At 56.2% G+C, this 19,773-nt stretch overlaps 1 protein-coding gene across 1 annotated transcript in view; it reads left to right on the forward strand.

Moving 5' to 3' along the window:
- Nucleotides 1-10,901, forward strand: part of ARID1B (AT-rich interaction domain 1B) — a 395,196-nt gene extending 384,295 nt beyond the window's left edge. The window contains 3 exon segments of the mRNA XM_028508460.2: nt 1,180-1,963; nt 3,928-4,058; nt 6,303-10,901. Coding sequence (XP_028364261.2) covers nt 1,180-1,963; nt 3,928-4,058; nt 6,303-8,042 — 2,655 coding nt within the window. The 3' untranslated portion in view covers nt 8,043-10,901.
- Nucleotides 10,902-19,773: the final 8,872 nt, after the last annotated feature.

Consider the following 19,773-nt stretch of genomic DNA (forward strand, 5'->3'; position numbering starts at 1 on the left):
GCACCTCCGTGCTTTCAGTTCAGAGCTCGGGCCTGGGTCACCGCTGGAGAGCTCTGGCGGGCGTGACACAACTGGCTCGAGTGGATCGAACAACCACGAGGTGTTGACTGGTGCTAGAAAGTAGTCTTAGGATTCTGCAGTCAGCAGATTAAAAATAGCTCCTGATCTGTGGTCTCTGAAACAGACAGACACACACAACATGAAAGAAGTCGAGGACGTTCGGCCTTGTAAACAATAGCGAGCCCAGCTTACGTGCATTCTAAACATGTCCGTTGTGTGCACTGTCGTAGTCAGGCTGTTTCCCAACAGCCTTGAGATCTAAGGTCTCTGGTGAAACAGAGGGGAGTTTGAACACGCATTTACTTTCACTGTCATGTGCACATACGTCGCATTGTATCGGTAAACCGACGGGCCTTCGGCAGTGTTCAGGGAAAGTGAAAGAACACTAATCACACACGTCAGCGTCGTCCTCCCATCGGGATGTTAACACCCTGGTCAGGTGCGGGTGCCCCTGGCGTCCCCAAGAGGAGGGCTTAGTGACAGTGGCTGCGCCCAAGCCTGGCCTCAGAGGCCGGGGCCAGCGGGGCTCTCGTCGGGGGAGGGGGGTCTGGCCTGGACAAGCTGGGAGCTGGAGCCGGGGCCGTGGAGGTCAGGCGTCAGGGCAGCACAGGCAGGTCCTGTCTGAGGAGTCTGCTCCTCTGGGCGGGGGGGAGGTTGGGGGTGGGGAGCGCTCGTTCTGTAAAAGCATGGCCTGAGGGGTCTGTGTGACCCAGGAGCCTCTCAAGTCGGCCCTGAGAACGCTCCTTCTGTCCCGGTGAGATTTATCCTTAGACCCACTGGGGTCACCTTAGGGTCACTCCAAGCCCCTGTTCCCCCCACCTGTGTGGTAGTCACCAAAGCCATCCCCCGGTACTGCAGTCCTGGAAATGCCAGGACAGGAGGCTCTTACTTCCCACGCACTTGGAAATAGACTTGGGAAGCCCTCTAACAGTACGGTGGCGTGGTACAGTGTAACAGGGAGACAGGATACACAAACTGCCGGTCCTTGGTTGTTGCGAGGGCTTCCCGTAGTCACTGCGGCGTGAACACCCTCCAGGTGATACCTGCTCTGCGCAGTCCACCTGCGTGATTCTCCCCGTAAGAGCACGTCGGTGTGACTTGTCTCTCTGTGAATTTCAGAACTACAAACGCCATATGGACGGCATGTACGGGCCTCCAGCCAAACGCCACGAGGGGGACGTGTACAACATGCAGTACGGCAGCCAGCAGCAGGAGATGTACAACCAGTACGGTGGCTCCTACTCGGGCCCGGACCGCAGGCCCCTGCAGGGCCAGTACCCGTACCCGTACAACCGGGAGAGGATGCAGGGCCCGGGCCAGATGCAGCCGCACGCCATGCCCCCACAGATGATGGGCGGCCCCATGCCCTCGGCCTCCGGCGAGGGGCCCCAGCAGAGCCTGTGGGCGGCGCGGAACGACATGCCTTACCCCTACCAGAACCGGCAGGGCCCCGGCGGCCCCGCGCAGGCGCCGCCGTACCCCAGCATGAACCGCGCGGACGACATGATGGTGCCTGATCAGCGGATCAATCACGAGAGCCCGTGGCCTTCCCACGTCAGCCAGCGTCAGCCTTACCTGCCCTCCTCCGCCTCCATGCAGCCCGTCACGCGCCCGCCGCCGTCGTCCTACCAGACGCCGCCGTCGCTGCCAAACCACATCTCCAGAGCGCCCAGCCCCGCGTCCTTCCCGCGCTCGCTCGAGAGCCGCATGTCGCCCAGCAAGTCCCCCTTCCTGCCCTCCATGAAGATGCAGAAGGTCATGCCCGCCGTGCCCACGTCCCAGGTCGCCGGGCCGCCCCCCCAGCCCCCCCCCATCCGGAGGGAGATCACCTTCCCTCCCGGCTCCGTGGAGGCCTCGCAGCCAGTCCTGAAACAAAGGCGAAAGATTACCTCAAAGGACATCGGTAAGCGTGCCGGGCTTGGTTGCTGCAGCGCAGCCTGGGTGTGGCCTCGCGTTGTCGCTGCACCGCACCGGGCTGCCTGTTCCCCTCCGAGGCAGGGAATTCTTAGGGAACAGGCTGTCGTGTTTCTGTAAGGAGCAGCCAGGGCGGGTAGTAACTCACTGATCTGAATTAAGAAGCACCGGGAAAGAGCGTGAATTCAAGCGGTGTGTTCACGCGGGCGTGTTACTGTGTAAGACCGGTAGCTCCAGGTGGGAAACCGGGGAAGCCTCAGTGACTGTGGACTAGGCTTTGGGCTTGAAGATTTGGCCTTAACCAAGCACCTGATCTCTGCCACACATGCTCATTAGCAGGGCAGCTGTGGGGCTGGTGAAACGCTGGACGGCCCGAGAGAGGGCCACCCGCCGGCCGCTTGGGTGGCGGCGTCCAGGCGGACAGTGAGTTTCCCTGGGAGGGAGCCCCTGACCACATGCATGTGGAGGTGGAGGTGGATGCGGTGTGTGTCCATGTGGCGGCGGCGGGGCCCGGGCAGCACCGGCAGGCACGGGCCGGGAGCCACTGCAGCTGGGCTCTGACGGCGCTTGTTCGTCCTGCTGGGGACGTCCCGAACGCTGATCAGGCCTCTGGACTCCCTGGGAGCACACAGCTTCCCCACGTTAGTTTTGAAGTGCTTCCAGTACAGCGAAGGGAATTAAAGGTCTTGACGATATGAAAAAGTTATTTTAAAAAATCTCAGAATCGCTTGACGTGAAATCCTTTGCTGTGATTACAAAGATATTAAAGACGTGTTCGATCATCGGACATTAAAGAGTTATAGAGAGAGGGGAGAAAGTGAGGAGTTTCATTGAGAGAGGGGTCCTGGAAGCAAGCAAGAGATACACGCACCAGCACCATTTATGTATGGAAATATATGTAAAAATATGCACATGTTTTTGTATGTTTGTGTGTGTGCTCACAGGTTTAAATTTTTATAAAGTTTCTTAGTGCACATTATGCTGTGTACTAAGTATTTGTAGCCTAGGGAAATTTATGTTCCTTACTTGAAAAAGGAAGTTTGCCTTTTCTTTTATGAAAGCATTATGTGCCTATCTTAGAAAACCTGAAAAAGCAGATGAAATTAAAAGAAAGGTGCACCTGAGGGTGCTGTTGGCATCTGGTGTCGGCTGCGGCCGTGGCAAGCTCTGACGTGCCCGTGTCCTCACGCCACGCACTCCCACGCTTCCCACAGAGGGCTCCCGCCGGGCCCAAGACCCGTGGCGGGCCTCTTCTCCGGGCCGGGCTGGCGGCAGACCCTGCACGCGCTGTATCTGGCCGCTCTGTCTCCTTCGGTAACGGGATTGGGGGAGACGAGAGTCCCGCCCTCCGTCTCCCGCCCTGGCTCGTGCCGGGCTCTTGAGAACTCGGAGCCGTGCAGGTGCTGGTGCTTGCCAGCAGCACGCTCGGAGGTCCGAGTTCGGGAATAGAAGCGGAGGGCATGGGGAAACCACGACTTCATGTCTGAGAGGTGCCGTTGGGGGGTTCATTGTGTGTTACTTGTGCCGGCCTGCGGACGACGCCACCTGGAGGGAGACAGTGGTCCGTGGAGCCGGCGGAGGGAGACAAATAGCGCGGTTCGGGCCGCCCCCAGTGCGGGCCGCCCCCAGTGCGGGCCGCTCCCAGTGCAGGCCCTCGGACGCAGCAGGCTCCGCCAGGGCGCAGAGGAGCGGCCGGCCACGTGCTGGACCGCCGCTGCCCGGAGCACCTTTGGCCCGTGTTTCACCCGCAAAGCGGAGGGATCTTAAACACCGACGCCCCTCAGTCCAGCTGTCCCCCCACTTAAGATCTGCAAACGGTCGTGCTTAACGAGCCCTCACGACAGTCACTTAAAATCAGTACCTCGCTCCGCACTCCGCTGCTTCTCCCCTACTCCTCTGCTCCCCCGGCTCTTCCGCGCTCCGAGCTCACGCTCGTTCTCTCCCCGTCTGCAGTCACTCCGGAGGCGTGGCGTGTGATGATGTCCCTGAAGTCAGGTCTTCTGGCCGAGAGCACGTGGGCTCTGGACACTATCAATATCCTCCTGTACGATGACAGCACGGTCGCTACGTTCAACCTCTCCCAGGTAAGCCAGCGCCGGTCCAGCTGAGGACCCGCCGAGACGAAGGACCGTAGGCAGTGCTCACAGCCTTACCCGGTGCCGGCACTCACCTCCCCCTCTGCCAGTCCCCAGCTCCGGTCAGGGCGAGGCCGCCGAGAGCTTCGTCTGGGCACCAGATCACTCCCATCTTTCTAGAGATTTGTGCATGCCTGTGTCTCATAAGGACACGGTGACCTTTGTGTGTGTGTGTGTGTGTGGACTAGGTGACCGTGGTCAAGTCCAGTGGCTGTTGAGCATGAGGATTGGCAGCCCAATGGGAAGTAACTCAGGTGTCACACAAAGTTGTATCTGTAGTCCGAGTTAGAGACGCAGCAGGTTGCAGTGGAGTGTCACTCTTCTTCCCGAGGGGACTCACACCTCTATTTTAATTTTTAAACGTGTAGAATTAAAGAGAAACCTTATTTTAAGATACATAATGTGCAGTTGTCCCTTGAAGAGCGTGGGGGCAAAGGGTGGCCCCCACACAGTCAAAAGTTCACATGGACTCCGCCTCCCCAGACAAACACGTTATTCCTGCATTCCCACGGGGACTGGTCCAGGACCCCCCGTGAATATCGAAATCCACGGCTGCCCCAGTCGTCCGTGGAAAATAGTGTAAATCAATACATACAGTCACCCTCCGCATCCACAAATCCAAAATGGCACGGGAACCTGTTGAAAAGAATTCTGCGAGTGAGCCGACTCTCGAGGCTCAAATCCACGCTGTTCGAGGGTCAACTCACAGTGTTCGAGGGTCGAGCGCCGTGCACTCGTGGCCAGGCCCGTTTCTCCGTGCGTCCCCTCTGTCTCTGTGTCTCTCCGGGTCCCTTGCAGCAGCCGTGTAAACGCCTGCCGCTTCGAGTGAGCCCACAGCCCTCCTCTGCTCGTTGCCGGGCTTCGAGTAGCTCCCAGCATGACGGCCAGGAGAGAGGGAGCTGCAGATTAGGAAGCTAGCTACAGACTCTAAAGAAATCTTTAGACACAAAAACAAGAAAAGGTGCTTTTCCCTACTGTGTGTGAACAAGTCTGCTTTGGGTGGAAAAAGGCCCAAACATCTAGTTCCTTCCATGGAAATAGGACCAGAACCTTCCACTTTCTCTTTCCTCCCTCACATAAGTCCTCATTAGGGCCCTGGAGGCAGCTTTTCCGTTGATAGGAAGTATAGTGATACGGGCATAAACATCACACGAAGTTCATTTCAACGGAAAACAAGCATTCACAAAGTGAATAATTAACTTTGTCCTCATCTTAGGTGAACTGCTGTTGATCCCATTTTCATAGCAGGCCTGCCGTGTCCACTTCCCTTTCTCCCTGGCCCTGGAAGAAAGTCAAGTCCAGTGTGTGGGAGCAGGGGACACCCCCAGGCCTCCAGTTAGAAAGCAGTGCCTGTGCACCCTGAGAACTCGGGCCCTTTCTGGTCGCCTCTCAGGGTTCCCTTCCCTGGTGATCGCCCCAAACCCAGGGCGCTGGCAGCAGGCTTTCCAGACACCATCACTGAAGGGTCCTTTTACGGACTGGCCGGTGCCGCCCCCACACAGGCCGGTGTGGGCAGAGGGCAGGGATGCCACATCTGTTGGTTTTCTGGGCGCGAACACGTGCTTGGAGGAAACTGGTCCTTGTTGTGGCTGTTGTCTGTCTCAGTGAGAGTGGGGAACGGCTGAAGTGTCCCATTGCATGCTGTGGGACATTCTAACCCACTCATCAGGGACCCCACTGACCTGCTTTTAATTCTCCCTGTCTATGCATGCTACGTTGCCGAAATGATCTTCTCCCAAACATAACACGGAGGTCACAAATTAGAGTGACCTGTGGCACCTGAGACAAAAATAGCTGTATAGTTTAACAGCAATAACTGTGAAAATGCAGGCAAGCGAAGTTTCGGGGAGAGAACAGGAGAGAACAGACTCGCAAGTGCATTGTGTCTAAATCAGAAAAAGGCGAAGAGCAGCGAAACACCCCCCTCCCTCCGTGATCACCCTAGACACACGGAACTTGCCGGCGAGCTCCGTGTTGACAGAGTAGCCGAAGGAAGGGGCAGGAGGTAAGACGGACGGTAAATAGATGCTAGTTTAGTCGGTGATGAGAACGTCAGGATGCGTGTTCGAACTGGTGAGTGGTTTCTCTTTCTCGGCCACGGAACGCCCCGCCCGTGCTCAGGACTTTGACCCCCTCGGTCCTTCCTGATGGTGTGACATATTGTGCCTGTTCTGTTCTCTTTCTCCTCTCCAGCTGTCCGGATTTCTCGAACTGTTGGTGGAGTACTTCAGGAAATGCCTGATCGACATTTTTGGAATCCTCATGGAGTACGAAGTGGGAGACCCCAGCCAAAAGGCCCTGCAGAGCGCGGCAAAGAGAGAGGATGGCCAGGCCTCGGGCGACGATTCTGGGAAGGAGGAGGAAGATGCTGAATGTTCGGGGGACGAGGGCGACGAGGAGGAGGAAGAGGAGGAGGAGGAGGAAGACAGTGGAAAGGCAGAGACGGAGGAGAAGAGCGGCCCGGCCCCAACGCCTCCCGACGCCACTGTGGATCCCAAGGAGAAGCCCAGGCAGGCCAGCAAGTTCGACAAGCTGCCGATCAAGATCGTCAAGAAGAACAACCTGTTCGTGGTCGACCGGTCCGACCGGCTGGGCCGGGTGCAGGAGTTCACCAGCGGCCTCCTGCACTGGCAGCTCGGGGGCGGCGACACCACCGAGCACATCCAGACCCACTTCGAGAGCAAGATGGAGATCCCTCCACGCAGGCGCCCGCCTCCCGCTCCGAGCTCCACCTCCACGGGCCGGAAGAAGGAGCCGGAGGGGAGAGGGGACGGGGACGAGCAGCAGGAGAGAAGCATCATCGCCACCATCGACGACGTGCTGTCCGCACGGCCGGGGGCCCTGCCCGAGGACGCCAACCCCGGGGCACAGGCGGAGAGCAGCAGCAAGTTCCCCTTCGGCATCCACCAGGCCAAGAGCCACCGGAACATCAAGCTGCTGGAGGACGAGCCGCGGAGCCGCGACGAGACCCCGCTCTGCACCATCGCGCACTGGCAGGACTCCCTGGCCAAGCGCTGCATCTGCGTGTCGAACATCGTCCGCAGCCTGTCCTTCGTGCCCGGCAACGACGCCGAGATGTCCAAGCACCCGGGCTTGGTGCTGATCCTCGGGAAGCTGATCCTCCTCCACCACGAGCACCCGGAGAGGAAGCGGGCGCCGCAGACCTACGAGAAGGAGGAAGACGAGGACAAGGGGCTGGCCTGCAGCAAGGACGAGTGGTGGTGGGACTGCCTCGAGGTCTTGCGGGACAACACGCTGGTCACGCTGGCCAACATCTCCGGGCAGCTGGACTTGTCTGCCTACACGGAAAGCATCTGCTTGCCGATCTTGGATGGCTTGCTGCACTGGATGGTGTGCCCGTCCGCGGAGGCACAAGACCCCTTCCCCACGGTGGGACCCAACTCCGTCCTGTCGCCTCAGAGGCTTGTGCTGGAGACCCTCTGTAAACTCAGTATCCAGGACAACAATGTGGACCTGATCTTGGCCACGCCCCCGTTTAGTCGGCAGGAGAAATTCTATGCGACGCTAGTTAGGTACGTTGGGGACCGCAAAAACCCAGTCTGTCGAGAGATGTCCATGGCGCTCTTGTCGAACCTGGCCCAAGGAGACACGCTGGCAGCGCGGGCAATAGCTGTGCAAAAGGGGAGCATTGGAAACTTGATAAGCTTCCTGGAGGACGGGGTCACGATGGCCCAGTACCAGCAGAGCCAGCACAACCTCATGCACATGCAGCCCCCGCCGCTAGAGCCGCCCAGCGTGGACATGATGTGCAGGGCGGCCAAGGCGCTGCTGGCCATGGCCAGGGTGGACGAGAACCGCTCGGAGTTCCTCCTGCACGAGGGCCGGCTGCTGGACATCTCGATATCCGCCGTCCTGAACTCGCTGGTGGCGTCCGTCATCTGCGACGTACTGTTTCAGATCGGGCAGTTATGACACCCGTGAGAAGCCGCATGTGTGAGTGAAGGCTAGAAGCTCCCGTGGGACTGGCTGTGTTCTGTTCTCGTTTCTCCAGCGCAGGAAGAAGGAAAAGAGAATCTTTGCTCCTCTGCCCCGTTCACTATTTACCAATTGGGAATTAAAGAAATCATTAATTCGAACAGTTATGAAATTAATATTTGCTGTCTGTGTGTATAAGTACATCTGTTTGGGGTTTTTTTTTTAATTGTTTTTTTTTTAACCAAAGTTACTGTCTAGTGCATTCAAAGGTCACTTTTTATTTTTCACAGCTTTTCTTTTTATTGTTCTTTTTCCATGTTGTATTATTGCATTTTGGGGGAAGTAAATTGACTTCAAAGAAAAAAAGTGGTGGCAAAGATGCTAAGATGGGAAAGTTTCACCACACCAAGGCAGAAAGGTGAAAAGTGGCCGATATCCCAGGCGCGTCACACTTCAGACACCGAAACAAAAACCGTGTCCCATCGCCCAAAGCTCTGTGCAATAGAAACTTCTAGAGATGTGTAGGTATAGGGGCCCAAGGAGGTGTGTCAGTCGGTAGTCCAACCATGAAACGATACTGGTTTCTCCACAGGAAAATGGTTACATTAGGCTAGGAGCAAAAATAACGTGGTTTTTACTTTTTAAGTTAAGATTGAAAGTACGTACCTGACAGCGATCAACGACCTTGCTTCCTCACCACTCCCGTCACGTCTGCTGTCTGCCATGGGCCCTCCACGTGACAGTTCTTCACGATTCCTTTCATCGTTTTTTAAATATTTTTTTTTTACTGCCTCTGGGCTGTGATGTATATAGAAGTTGTACATTAAACATACCCTCATTTTTTTTCTTTTCTTTTTTCTTTTTTTTTTTTTTTAGTACAAAGTTTTTAGTTTCTTTTTCATGATGTGGTAACTACGAAGTGATGGTAGATTTTAAATAATTTTTTATTTTTATTTTATATATTTTTTCATTAGGGCCATATCTCCAAAAAAAGGAAAAAAATACAAAAAACAAAAACAAAAAAAAAAAGAGGGTAATGTACAAGTTTCTGTATGTATAAAGTCATGCTCTATTCCGGGAGAGCAGCCGATCACAATTTGCTTCATGAATCAAGGTGTGAAAATGGTTGCATACGGATTGATTCAGAAAATGGTCACCAGTACAGACAAAAAAAAAGAAAAACATACAACTACAAGGAAGAAACACAACTTCAAAGATTTTTCAGTGACGAGAATCCACATTTGTATTTCAAGATAATGTAGTTTAAAAAAAGAGAGAGAGAGAAAAAAAAATCTTGATGTAAATTCCTCCTTTTCCTCTGGCTTAATGAATATCATTTATTCAGTATAAAATCTTTATATGTTCCACATGTTAAGAATAAATGTACATTAAATCTTGTTAAGCACTGTGATGGGTGTTCTTGAATACTGTTTTAGTTTCCTTAAAGTGGGTCCATAGTGCCAGCTTGCTTACAAGGTGTGTGGAAATACAGCCGTGGACTATCACAGCCCCTGGTCACCAAACCGTGAGGTCGGGAGGGGCCTTCAGGGGTCACCTGCTGTGGAGTGGGGAGCAACAGTCTGACCTCAAACTAGTCAGCTACTTAGCCTCTGTTCGAAGCAATCAACTCTATAACGACACCGAGGTATGAGGATTTTCAGGGTCTGTGGGAGGTTGGCTGCCAGCCCACAGGGCGAGACCTCACGAGCTCACTGGCCTGACAGTGTGAGACTCTGCCTTTTATTGATCCCGTCTTAATTTGAACCAGAGTTCAGTCTATTCCATGTTTCCTCTGTGTGCCTCAGAGTCATTTTGCATTTAGTCGACTCCACCGTGTATAATATTTATACTGTGCAATGTTAAAAAGAGTATGTTATATTGTATGTCGTGTACATAGTGCAAAGTGATTATTTCTATTTCAGGGCATATTAATATTCTCATATTCCTTCCTACCTGGTGCACAATAGCTTTTTAATACTAGTCATTTCTCATTTCGACTTTTTCTTCCTGGGATTGACTGTTACTGCGTCACCTTCGCTCTCTTTAAAACTGCTGCAGAACTAAGCTGTTAGTGGGCACCCTCCTGGTTCTACCTCTTCACGCACCCGCCCGGCCACCGCATGCTCACACCTCCAAGCCCTCCGCCAGGCCTGTTCCCCGGGGCGCATCACTCACGGTCACACACGGACGAGTTAGACCAGAGCACGCAGTCACAATCAGAGTGGGAAGCGGGACTCTCGAGTGTCACAAGAAAAAAAAGAGAAAAAAAAAACATTTTTTCTGCACGCAGTCTCATCCATCAACTCCCACATCACTTAGTCTTCTTACATAACAATGCAGCCAAATACATGTTGAATTAAAAACCCATTTATAATTCTACTTGAAATACATCTGCTTGCTGGGAACAGATTTTAGAGCTCCAAGCTTCAAATAAGGAGATTTGTAGGAGGGAATTCAGTATGGTTAGAATTCCTCTCTTACGGAGTATGAATAAAAAAGGTTTGAAGTTACCTACTAGCCCGGTTGGTTGTCCATGAGAAGAGTAAAGTCGTTACCGAGGACCGTCGTCGTGGCTGAGTTGGCGTCAGCACCCCGGAGCCCCGCCGTGGAGCGTGGCGTGCACGTGCTGACGTGCACCGTGGTCTCTAGAATGATCCGGGAAGACTTGAGTATCCTTTCTCCACCCTCGCCCCAGACTCGAGACGACAGAAGCCCATGAAGAACTCACAGCCCACCTGAGATCGTCCTGCCTACAAACTGAGTTATTGCTTTGTCCTAAAAAGTAGTTGGTTTTTTTTTCCTATGAGGTTTTCCAGAAATTTACAGGATGCCCATCTTGATATGTGTACAAAAAAAGATACAAATAAAGGTGCAAAGAAAGTTTAGTATTTTGGAATGGTGCTATAAAGTTGAATCTGTTGGTATTTGAGTGAATGTCTTTAATGTCACAGAAAATATTGGGTGGCATGTGCTCAGAAAAAAAACTATTCAAAAATTTTGCTGGAGGTAGAGAATGATACAGAATCCATATTTTTTTTTTCTTTTTTGTTTTGTTTGTGAATGTGGCCTCTTCAAAAACTAGCTATGCTGTTTTTTAAAACTTAGTGATTTTTTTGAAGGGGGGGTCTGAACAGCTTGACGGTATGATGGGAGCTATTAACTACCTCTTCCGTGAAAAAATGGCCTTGGCCCTGAAGTCCATCCATTTAGAAACTGTTGGAACCCTTCCATTTCCTGTCCTCCCCCACCCCGTCTGTTCGCCTGCAAGGAAGCGGTGTTATAAATGAGCCAGACGACCCGTTTCCTTCTTGCTGAGTTTGTCCCCTGCTTTGGAGAGCCGAGGCCCTCATCCCCCTGCCCCGCCCCACCCCACCTGGGCAGCAGGGAGCTTCACAGTCACAGGAGCATGTGACGACACCGATAAACACGTCCAGTGGGGGGTCTGCAACCCGCTGCGTGTCCCATTCTTCGTGAACTCAGCGGCGATGCCGAGTATTGAGCGCACACTGTGTGCAAAGCTGTGCTCCAGGCTGGGAGGAACCATGGACGGACAAAGACCCTGAGGAGGTGGTTCCGAGGGTGGGGAGAGAAGCTCCTAGTGAACCCCCAGCTGTGGCCTCGCCCAGGTGCTCTGCAAATGCGCTGGGCAGGTGCTGTCTGAGGTCCCCCCACTCCAAAATGCAGATCCTTCCTGCCTGTCGTCCAGTTGAGGGTGCTGTGCATTCGGAAGTGGAGGGAAGGGCAGAACCGGGGCCCAGGGACCCCAGGTTGCTCGCTAGGCCCCCGGAGACAGGAATGCACTGGAAGTGTGCGTGAAGACTGTGTTCAAGGCCTTGTTTATCCCTAAGTCTCCCAAACCACAAGGCAGGCCCAGGCCTGTCGGCAGTCACGGGGTGTCGCGTTCTGTCCGGCCCCGCTTCGCTTCAGCAGGGACCCGAGTCACGCCCCCTCTGCATCACCAGCCAGTCCACTGAGTCAGCTCGCTTTGGGGGGTAAACCCAGGGAGTCCCTCAACTGTGTCCCCAACAGCTGAGACTCCTTTTTTCCTCTTCCTGAATTTGGCTTTAGGGACTTGGGAGTTTTCCCCCGGCTTTCCCCAAAGTACAGCCTAAGGAGCAGAAGAGATCTGAAAAGGAGAATGCCTCGCGCATTCTCCCGGCCACCCGTACCCCCGTTACCGGTAAAAGACTGAGAAGCCCGGCAGAAAAGACGCTGGGGCGTCCCCGTCCCCGGCATTTCCTGACTTAGTTAACGGGGGACCTTTTTTTTTAACCCTGTAAACACTGCAGAGCCTTCCGAAGCGCCTGCATCAGCCAGAGACCACGTCTGACTTCCCCACGTCCGCATCGTATCCCCGGTGTACTCTTACTCCTTCAACTAAACCCACGTGTCCTCCCTGCAGGAGTCCTGGAATCCTCTGCCGGCCCCGTGGTCTCCAGCAAGGCACTTACGTTCTTGACCCTCAGCTTCCAGCCTGCGGTGGGGCGGGGGTGCCCACCTGGGGATGCCCACCTGGGGATGCCCACCTGGGGCTGCCCAGGGAAAGAGAGGATGATGACAAAGGCCTGTCACACCTGTGCATAGATGCTTCTCCCTTGCCGTGGCCCTAGAGTGTGTTTTGTGAATATTTTCCCATTTTTCATAACCAGTCACATGTTTCTGTGTGGCTTTTCTCATTCTTGATTTTTCTGTTAAATCAAGCCACGAAGGCGTAGTCTGCTGCCGGTGTTGTTGCCAAGGGGGGCTCTGCAGAATGTCCCTGTGGACCCCCACAGGCGGTAAGAGCTGGCCTTTACCTTTGCAAGCCTGGGGGGCACACGCCTCTCTAACACAGTCATGCAGTAAACTTGCCCCCCCCCATTGTAAAAGTGAGGTGGCTAGCAGCGGGTCTCAGGGGTCAGAGACGGCAGAGGGCGGGCCCCAGTGTTTCATGGGCTGTTTCCTTTCACCCGGTGCGCCCAGCAGAGAGCTCCCCCAGAGCCGGAGGAGCCTGGTCTTCCCCCTTAGCTGGGGGTGGGCTGTGTTTCCGCGGGTGGTGGGCGTGGCCTCCGGGAGGCTTGTCCTCTCCCTGGGAACTCAAGGTCAGGGGGGAATAATGAAACGGACTTCCATCCTCTGCGTCAGCTCGGTGGTTAGCTGGCCCGGGAGCTGCATGCTCTGCAAACCAGGTCTTCCCGACGGCCCGCAGAACCGAAACTTGGATTCCGCTTCTCGAGGGTGCCCTTCTGGAGGGTGCCCTTGCTCAGCAGAACAGCCCGTCGGGCCCGACAGGCAGCACTTCTGACACCGCTGCCTGGTACCGCTGCTGCCTGGCACGCGGCGATGACCCTGTTCGGGTGTTTTTAGCGCTTGGAGTCGACGAGACCTTCAGGCCTGGGTTTTCTTAGGGTTCTGTGAAAGCTTCGCTGGCTTGGGGGCCCCGAGGGCAATGTCATAAACAGTCTCTTTGGTGCCCCTGCTAGACAGCATCTGGGGGGGTTTGCTCTCTTTCTTTTCTGTTTGACTTTTCAGTCACCCACTGTGACTCGAACGACACCTGAGGAATGAGGAGTGACAAGGGACGTGTGGGCAGGACACCGGTGGCTGGCGTTTGGATCATAATTTACAAACGGTGGTCTAACACAAGAAGTTATTTGTTCCCGTGGGGAGGAAAAATGACACATCTTCTACCCGTTTCCGATGAAGACACTTCCAGCATAATAAATAAGAAAATGTTTTTCCCCTGTAAGCACAGTGCTTGTTGTGCTGGCTCAGTGTCTTTGTCACCAAATGGTTGAGCATATGGCCGCTGCTTCTCTTGGCCCTGAGGTCTGAAGGGAGAAGTTCCTGATGGCAGGGAGCCCCAGTGGTCTATCGGGGCGAGTCTCCATGGCAGAGGGGAGCGGAGAGCAAAGGCCCCTCTCCACCCACCATTCACGAGCACTCGCCTCTCCCCGCGTTTTACATCGGATGTCTGCTCTGCAGGGTACAAGAAGGTTGGAATGCATCTGGAAAAATAGCAGGTTTTGCCCTGGCTGGCGTAGCTCAGTGGATTGAGCGCGGGTTGTGAACCAAAGTGCCGCAGGTTCGATTCCCAGTCAGGGTACATGCCTGGATTGCAGGCCATAATCCCCAGCAACCGCACATTGATGTTTCTCTCTCTCTCTCTTTCTCCCTCCCTTCCCTCTCTAAAAATAAATAAATAAAATTTTTAAAAAACGTTTAAAAAGAGAGGAATAACTTCATTAAAAAAAAAATAGCAGGGTTTCTTAAGTCATGGAATGTCATCTTGGTGGGCCTTCAGAAATTAAATGTGATGCTCGCTGGAGGGCCCAGAGGACTGAGCAATCAGATCAGGGCGCACACACCCTGGCATCCGTCCCCACCCACACAGAGCCCGTCTCCAAGGACTGCGGCGAGCAGTGAGGTGCACGAGTGCCTCAGCGATGTTTTCCTGGCCATGCGCCTGCGCGGGTAGGTCGGGGTTGGCCGCCGTCTGTCCCCTCAGAGCCACTGCCTGGTGCCTCGTGGGCATGCTCCGTTTTCTCGGGAGCACATAGGGAACCAGACTGCGGCGGGGCCCCCACGGGGGGTGTCACGGGCTCCCACTGGCCTCAGGAAAGGCCCACATTCTCAGCTCGGCCCTCCATCCCTCCAGGTCCGAGGGTTCCTGCCCCTGCCACCCCAGCAGGGGCCTAGGGGCCGGCATCCCCGCACCTGTCACAGGGGAGCAAGGCCCGGCAGGGTGCTGCTCGGACCCCACTCAGCTCCTGGGGAGCAGGGTTCTCAGTGGTCTCCCACAGCCCAGGCAAGGAACCCCGGTTCACTGCCACACCCCTGTTGTTCCCGTCAGGTGGGCCAAGCCTGAGCCCCCCGTCCAGCTCAGAACAGGCCTGTGCCAAACCATAACACCTTTCCCATCCAAAACGTGCTGAGCACCATCACGAGTCTGATGGGGACCTCACACCGCAGCAGGTAAGAACCATTCAGTGTGATGCCAGCTTGGAGGGGGCAACCTGGGAAGGCTTCCTGTAAGAGACTTCCTGTAAGAGTTGGAATGGAGCTAAGAAAGAAGACATTCTTCACCAGGCACAGGCCTTATCCTATGGGAGGGAGTTAAAAGATCCCTGGGTGTCCTTGGATCTAAAATGAATCCAGAACTGTTCAATTACAGGTTTTGAAGTGGCCTGGGGGAGGAGTGGGGTGGGGGTGCCAAAAGTGAGGCTGGAGAGGTGGGTAAGCAAGGCAAAGATGAACCCCAGGAGCCTGTCCCTCCTGTGAGAGGTGGCCCTTGAGAACGACCGGGAGGTTCAAACATGGGAACAGTGCCGTCAGCTCCCGGTTCAGAAAGGAAGGGAGGAACCCAGAGGTTGGAAACTGTCGGATTTTTCGGTGCTCATACAAAGGAGGCCCGGGCAGGCGGAGGGCAGCGGCCTCTGGCTAAAGGATTCGCAGCCTAAAAACACTGGCGCAGACCCAGGGGGCCCTGCGGAGGTGGGAGCTGGTGATGGCCGGACGAAGGACACGTCGGATCCTGGCCGGGGTCACTCAGCATGGTGTCAGGCAGACCTGAGGACCCAGGGACAAGCCTCAGGTGGGCAGCCTGCTCAGGAAGGCGGCCAGACCTGCAGACGGTCAGGCTGCTGGCACAGGAAGATGGCTGCCAGCTGACCTCAGACAAGATCAAGATCACCCCGAACTGCCCAGGGGCACCCCCCCCAGGGGAAGCAGTGGGGCCTGAGAGGGTGGGAGGGAGGTGTGGGAGGGGCCATGAGACGAGGAGGGTGGGCGGTGGCTAGGAGCTGGAGCGGGGCAGGAAACACTGTCCCTAGAACCTTCAGAAGGGAGCCCAGCCCTGGAAACCCCCGGGGTCAGCCTTGGAAACCCTGTGTCCGACCTGCAGCGTCTGTGGTCACTTGTGGCAGAGCTCTGCGTCTGGGGTGCGGCGGAACACCCCAGGGGAGCTGGTTAGTGGGCCGGTATGAGAACAGAGACACAACAATGTAAAATAAAAATTACCTATAATTCTGGCCCCTGGAAATGCCCACTTTCATCAAGTGTTCAATTTGATCATCAAACTTTAAAATGTGTTACATCATGAACCTTTTCGTGTCATTAATTTTTCTAAAATTGGGGTCTGGGTGGCTGCCCAGGGCCCCGTTTGCTCACCGACCCCCTGTTCTTGGGCATTTATGTCTTCTCCAAATCTTCACCACCATAGGAAGTGCTGCAGCGAACATCCTACAGGCGTCCTTGGGACTCTCCCTAATTAATTCATTGAGATACATTCCTGGGGCCGGTTCCTGCGGAAACGATGTACTAAACTCGGTGGCTGTACTCATTGGGAACCCCAATGCACGTGGACAACCGTGCAGCTCCCTGAACCCGGCAGCTGCCTTCGCCCCCAAAATTTGACAAAACAAAAGACAAAAAACACTTTTATTGTTTCATGTTCATTTCTTTGTCCGTAAGACTGAACCTTTCTTTTTTTTAAATTTTTTAAATTTTGTTTTAATTATTGTTCAAGTACAATTTTCTATGTTTTACTCCCTTCCCAGCCCCCCCACCGGGCCCTCCCCACCTCCCTCCCATTTCCACCCGCCCCTAGTTTTTGTCCACGTGTCCTTTATACTTGTTCCTGTTGGACCTTTCTAACATGCTTTAACTCACTTATATGCTGTCATTTGGAAAGTTCCTAGTTGTAGCCTTTGCCGATTTTCTGCCACATAATTAATTTTTTCTACAAATTAAATCTGTATGAATTATGTTTATTTTCTAAAAACCTTTCCGTCACTTTTTTCCTTTTTTTTTTCCCCTCGGTCTCTTTATCTGCAAAATGAATCCCTTGGACTAAATGACCTCTTGACCCTGAGGTCATTTCCAGTAACTGAGTCTTCCGCCCCTCCCCTCCCCTCTCGGCAGCTGCGAAGCCTTTAGTGTGTCCAGGGAAATCTTGAATTTCACAGGTCTGCCCGGTTGCCTTTCACACCGTAAGGCCGTGAGGTCGGGTCCCAGCTCCCAAGTGGGTGCGCAGGGCGCCTAGGGCACCTAGGGAGCCGGTCCTGCCCAGGAAAGGGGGTCCAGCTGGGCCCCCCAGGGGGTCTCGCACCAGGAACCCGGGTGCACCCACCTGAGGGCCCCAGGAACGCAGGCTCCGCCGCCGCGGGCTGAGGACAGGCAGGCCCACCGCCCGTGGCCTGGATGTAGACGGACACGCTGCGGTGCGGAGTAATTTACTTTTAAAGAAGAACTGCAGGTTCCAGAGCAATGAGAGCCCGCTCAGGCCCGCTGCATATAGAGACATTGAGCCCTGGGAGCCCCGGTCGCCGTCTGGGGAGGCAGGCGGCCGCCCGCCACGCCTGGCGTGCGGTGCTCGGAACGGCGTTTCTTCCCGGAGACTTTTCTCTCTCCGCCCATTCGGTGGGTCCCTGGGCCGGGGTCACCACCGCTCAGACAGGGGCTCCCACGGGCACGGGAGCAGGTTCCCTGCACCACTCTTCCAGGCGGCGCCCCGGCGCCAGCAGCGCGGCACGTCCCGCTCCTGGGCACCCGCGCCGCCCCCCCACGTGCGCACGCGCGCGCGCTATCTCGTTCCTCTGGCCATCCCTGGCCTACGCACTGGAGCTGCAGACGTGAACGCTCAACCGCTTTGGCTTTGGCTGTTTGCAGCGGAAGGGGCGGACGGCGCTCCTGTGTAATTACCCACACCAGGGTCACACGTTGTGGTCTGCAGAGAGCCCCGGCCGGCCACCACCGCTGGAGGCCACCCCCCAAGCCCCAGGCCCCCCGCAGCCCAGCCCTGGCCTCCTGGGTCCCCGGAGAAGGCTCCCGAATGCAGGACCTGAAGTCGGTCGGTGCCTCGGGTCGGGCTCCAGTCACAGGAGACAAAATGCTCCTTCTAGACGCCACGAGGCAGCTCGGAGAGGAGGAGGGACTGCGGGCCGTGGGTGGGGTGGGCGCGCGCAGGGAGAGCCAGGGGCTGGGGGGAGGGCCAGACGGGGCGGGGAGGGGTGTTCTCCCAAGCGGCGGGTACCTTTCCAAACACACGTTCTCATGGAGCTTCAGCGCCGTCCGCTCCTGGGACTCTCGCGGTGGCTCCCAAGAAGCCCTCCTTCGCCACCTGTGAAGGTAAGAAAGCCCAGTGCCCCACTCTCCCTGTGGATAAATGGGGGGGGGGGGGTGGCAGGGGTCAGAAAGGCCTGGAGCAAGTCAACCCTTCACCTCCCGAGTTCTCGTGCGGGAGCGGGCTCTGCTGTGTCCCCTTCCAGCGGCTCAGTGAGCTCTCATGGGACCTTTGCTGAGCACCTGGGCCGGCCGGGGGCTGGGCAGTCGGTCTCCGTCCCTCCGTCTGCCAGTCTGTCCAAGGGACAGCCCAGGGGCCCGTGTCGCGGTCAGGCCGGCATGGTGTGACTGCCAGGGCCACCCCAGGCCGTGGACTCAGAGAGCAGGTCGGCCCCGTCCAGCAGGACTGAGGTCCGTGAGAAACAGGGCCGTCGGTCAGTTTGCTGCCGTGCACAGATCCGACGGGAGACCGACAGGCAAGGGGCCGGGGAGTCCCAAGAGGGAGCCAGTCTGTCATTTGTTATTTATATGTTCGTAACGTGTCAGGTGCATGTGCCTCAGGGCCGGTGGGCTGGTGGGCAGCGGGGAGAGACGGCTGACGGATGCCACATGACAGATGAGGGACAGACGGTCTGCTGTGGCCCAGGAGCTGTGTCCGACGAAGCAGGGTGCGAACAAACCCACCTGGACGCTGCCCTCCGGGCACCTCGGCGAAGTGAGGGGGACAGACAGGTGTCAAACAGGCCAGTGAAAAAACACTTACCACCGGGAATGGACGTTATAAAGGGAAAAACACTGGATAACACAGAATAACAGGAGGTGGCCTTGTTGGCGTATCGGGGCGGGCTTCTCCGAGGAGGTGACATAAGCCAATCCTTGAGGGTGCCGCCATGGGGAACGTGGGGAGCAGAGGCCAGAGGTAGCCTGGGGAAGAGCCCCCAGGTGGGGAAGACCAGGGCCCTGGACGGACCCAGGAGCTCGGTGGAGAGGGCCCAGGGAAGGTGGCGTAAGACCGGGAGGGGCCCACTCAGGGCTGAGTGGACAGGAGGGCTTCTTCGGGGACGTGGCCTTCGGGAGGCGTCCCAGGGCCAGGCAGGACTTCCCTGGATGAAGGCCGATGCGGCCCCGGGAGTGGGCGTGAGCAGCCTGTCAGGTGGGACCCCAGACAGGGACAGGGTGCAAGGGGCCGAGCAGCCTGTCAGGTGGGACCCCAGACAGGGACAGGGTGCAAGGGGCCGAGGGTGTCACAGCGGGACGGGCAGCAGCCCCTGAGGAGCCCGTGGCTGCCGGGGCAAGCGCGGGGCTCCAGAGAGAGGCCCGGGGGCGGAGCGGCCTGCTCCAGGAACGTCTGTCTGCTGGTCCCGGTGCTTTGCCGCAGCTGCTCCTTCCTCAGGGCCCACTGTGGAGGCACGCACTGCCCTCAGCACGAGCTGTCCCTCTCCCTGCCACAGCCGTTGTGCCCCAGGCCCGTGGCGAGGGTTGGACCCCAGTGCCCCCAGACCAAGGGCGCTGCTGGCCCTGGAGGTGGTTCTGTGCATCAGTAGATGCTGCTTCTGGAAGCTCCAGCTCAGACGCCAACCTGCCGCCCATCTCGAGCTTTCCCCAACTCCTGCCGCCTCCCAGCTGCGGGGCACCTGGTGCAGCGCCTCTCCTCCCCTCCTGCAGGCCTCCCCCGGACACCTGGGAG

Source organism: Phyllostomus discolor, chromosome 4, assembly GCF_004126475.2.
Source record: "Phyllostomus discolor isolate MPI-MPIP mPhyDis1 chromosome 4, mPhyDis1.pri.v3, whole genome shotgun sequence".
NCBI classification, from domain to species: Eukaryota; Metazoa; Chordata; class Mammalia; order Chiroptera; family Phyllostomidae; genus Phyllostomus; species Phyllostomus discolor.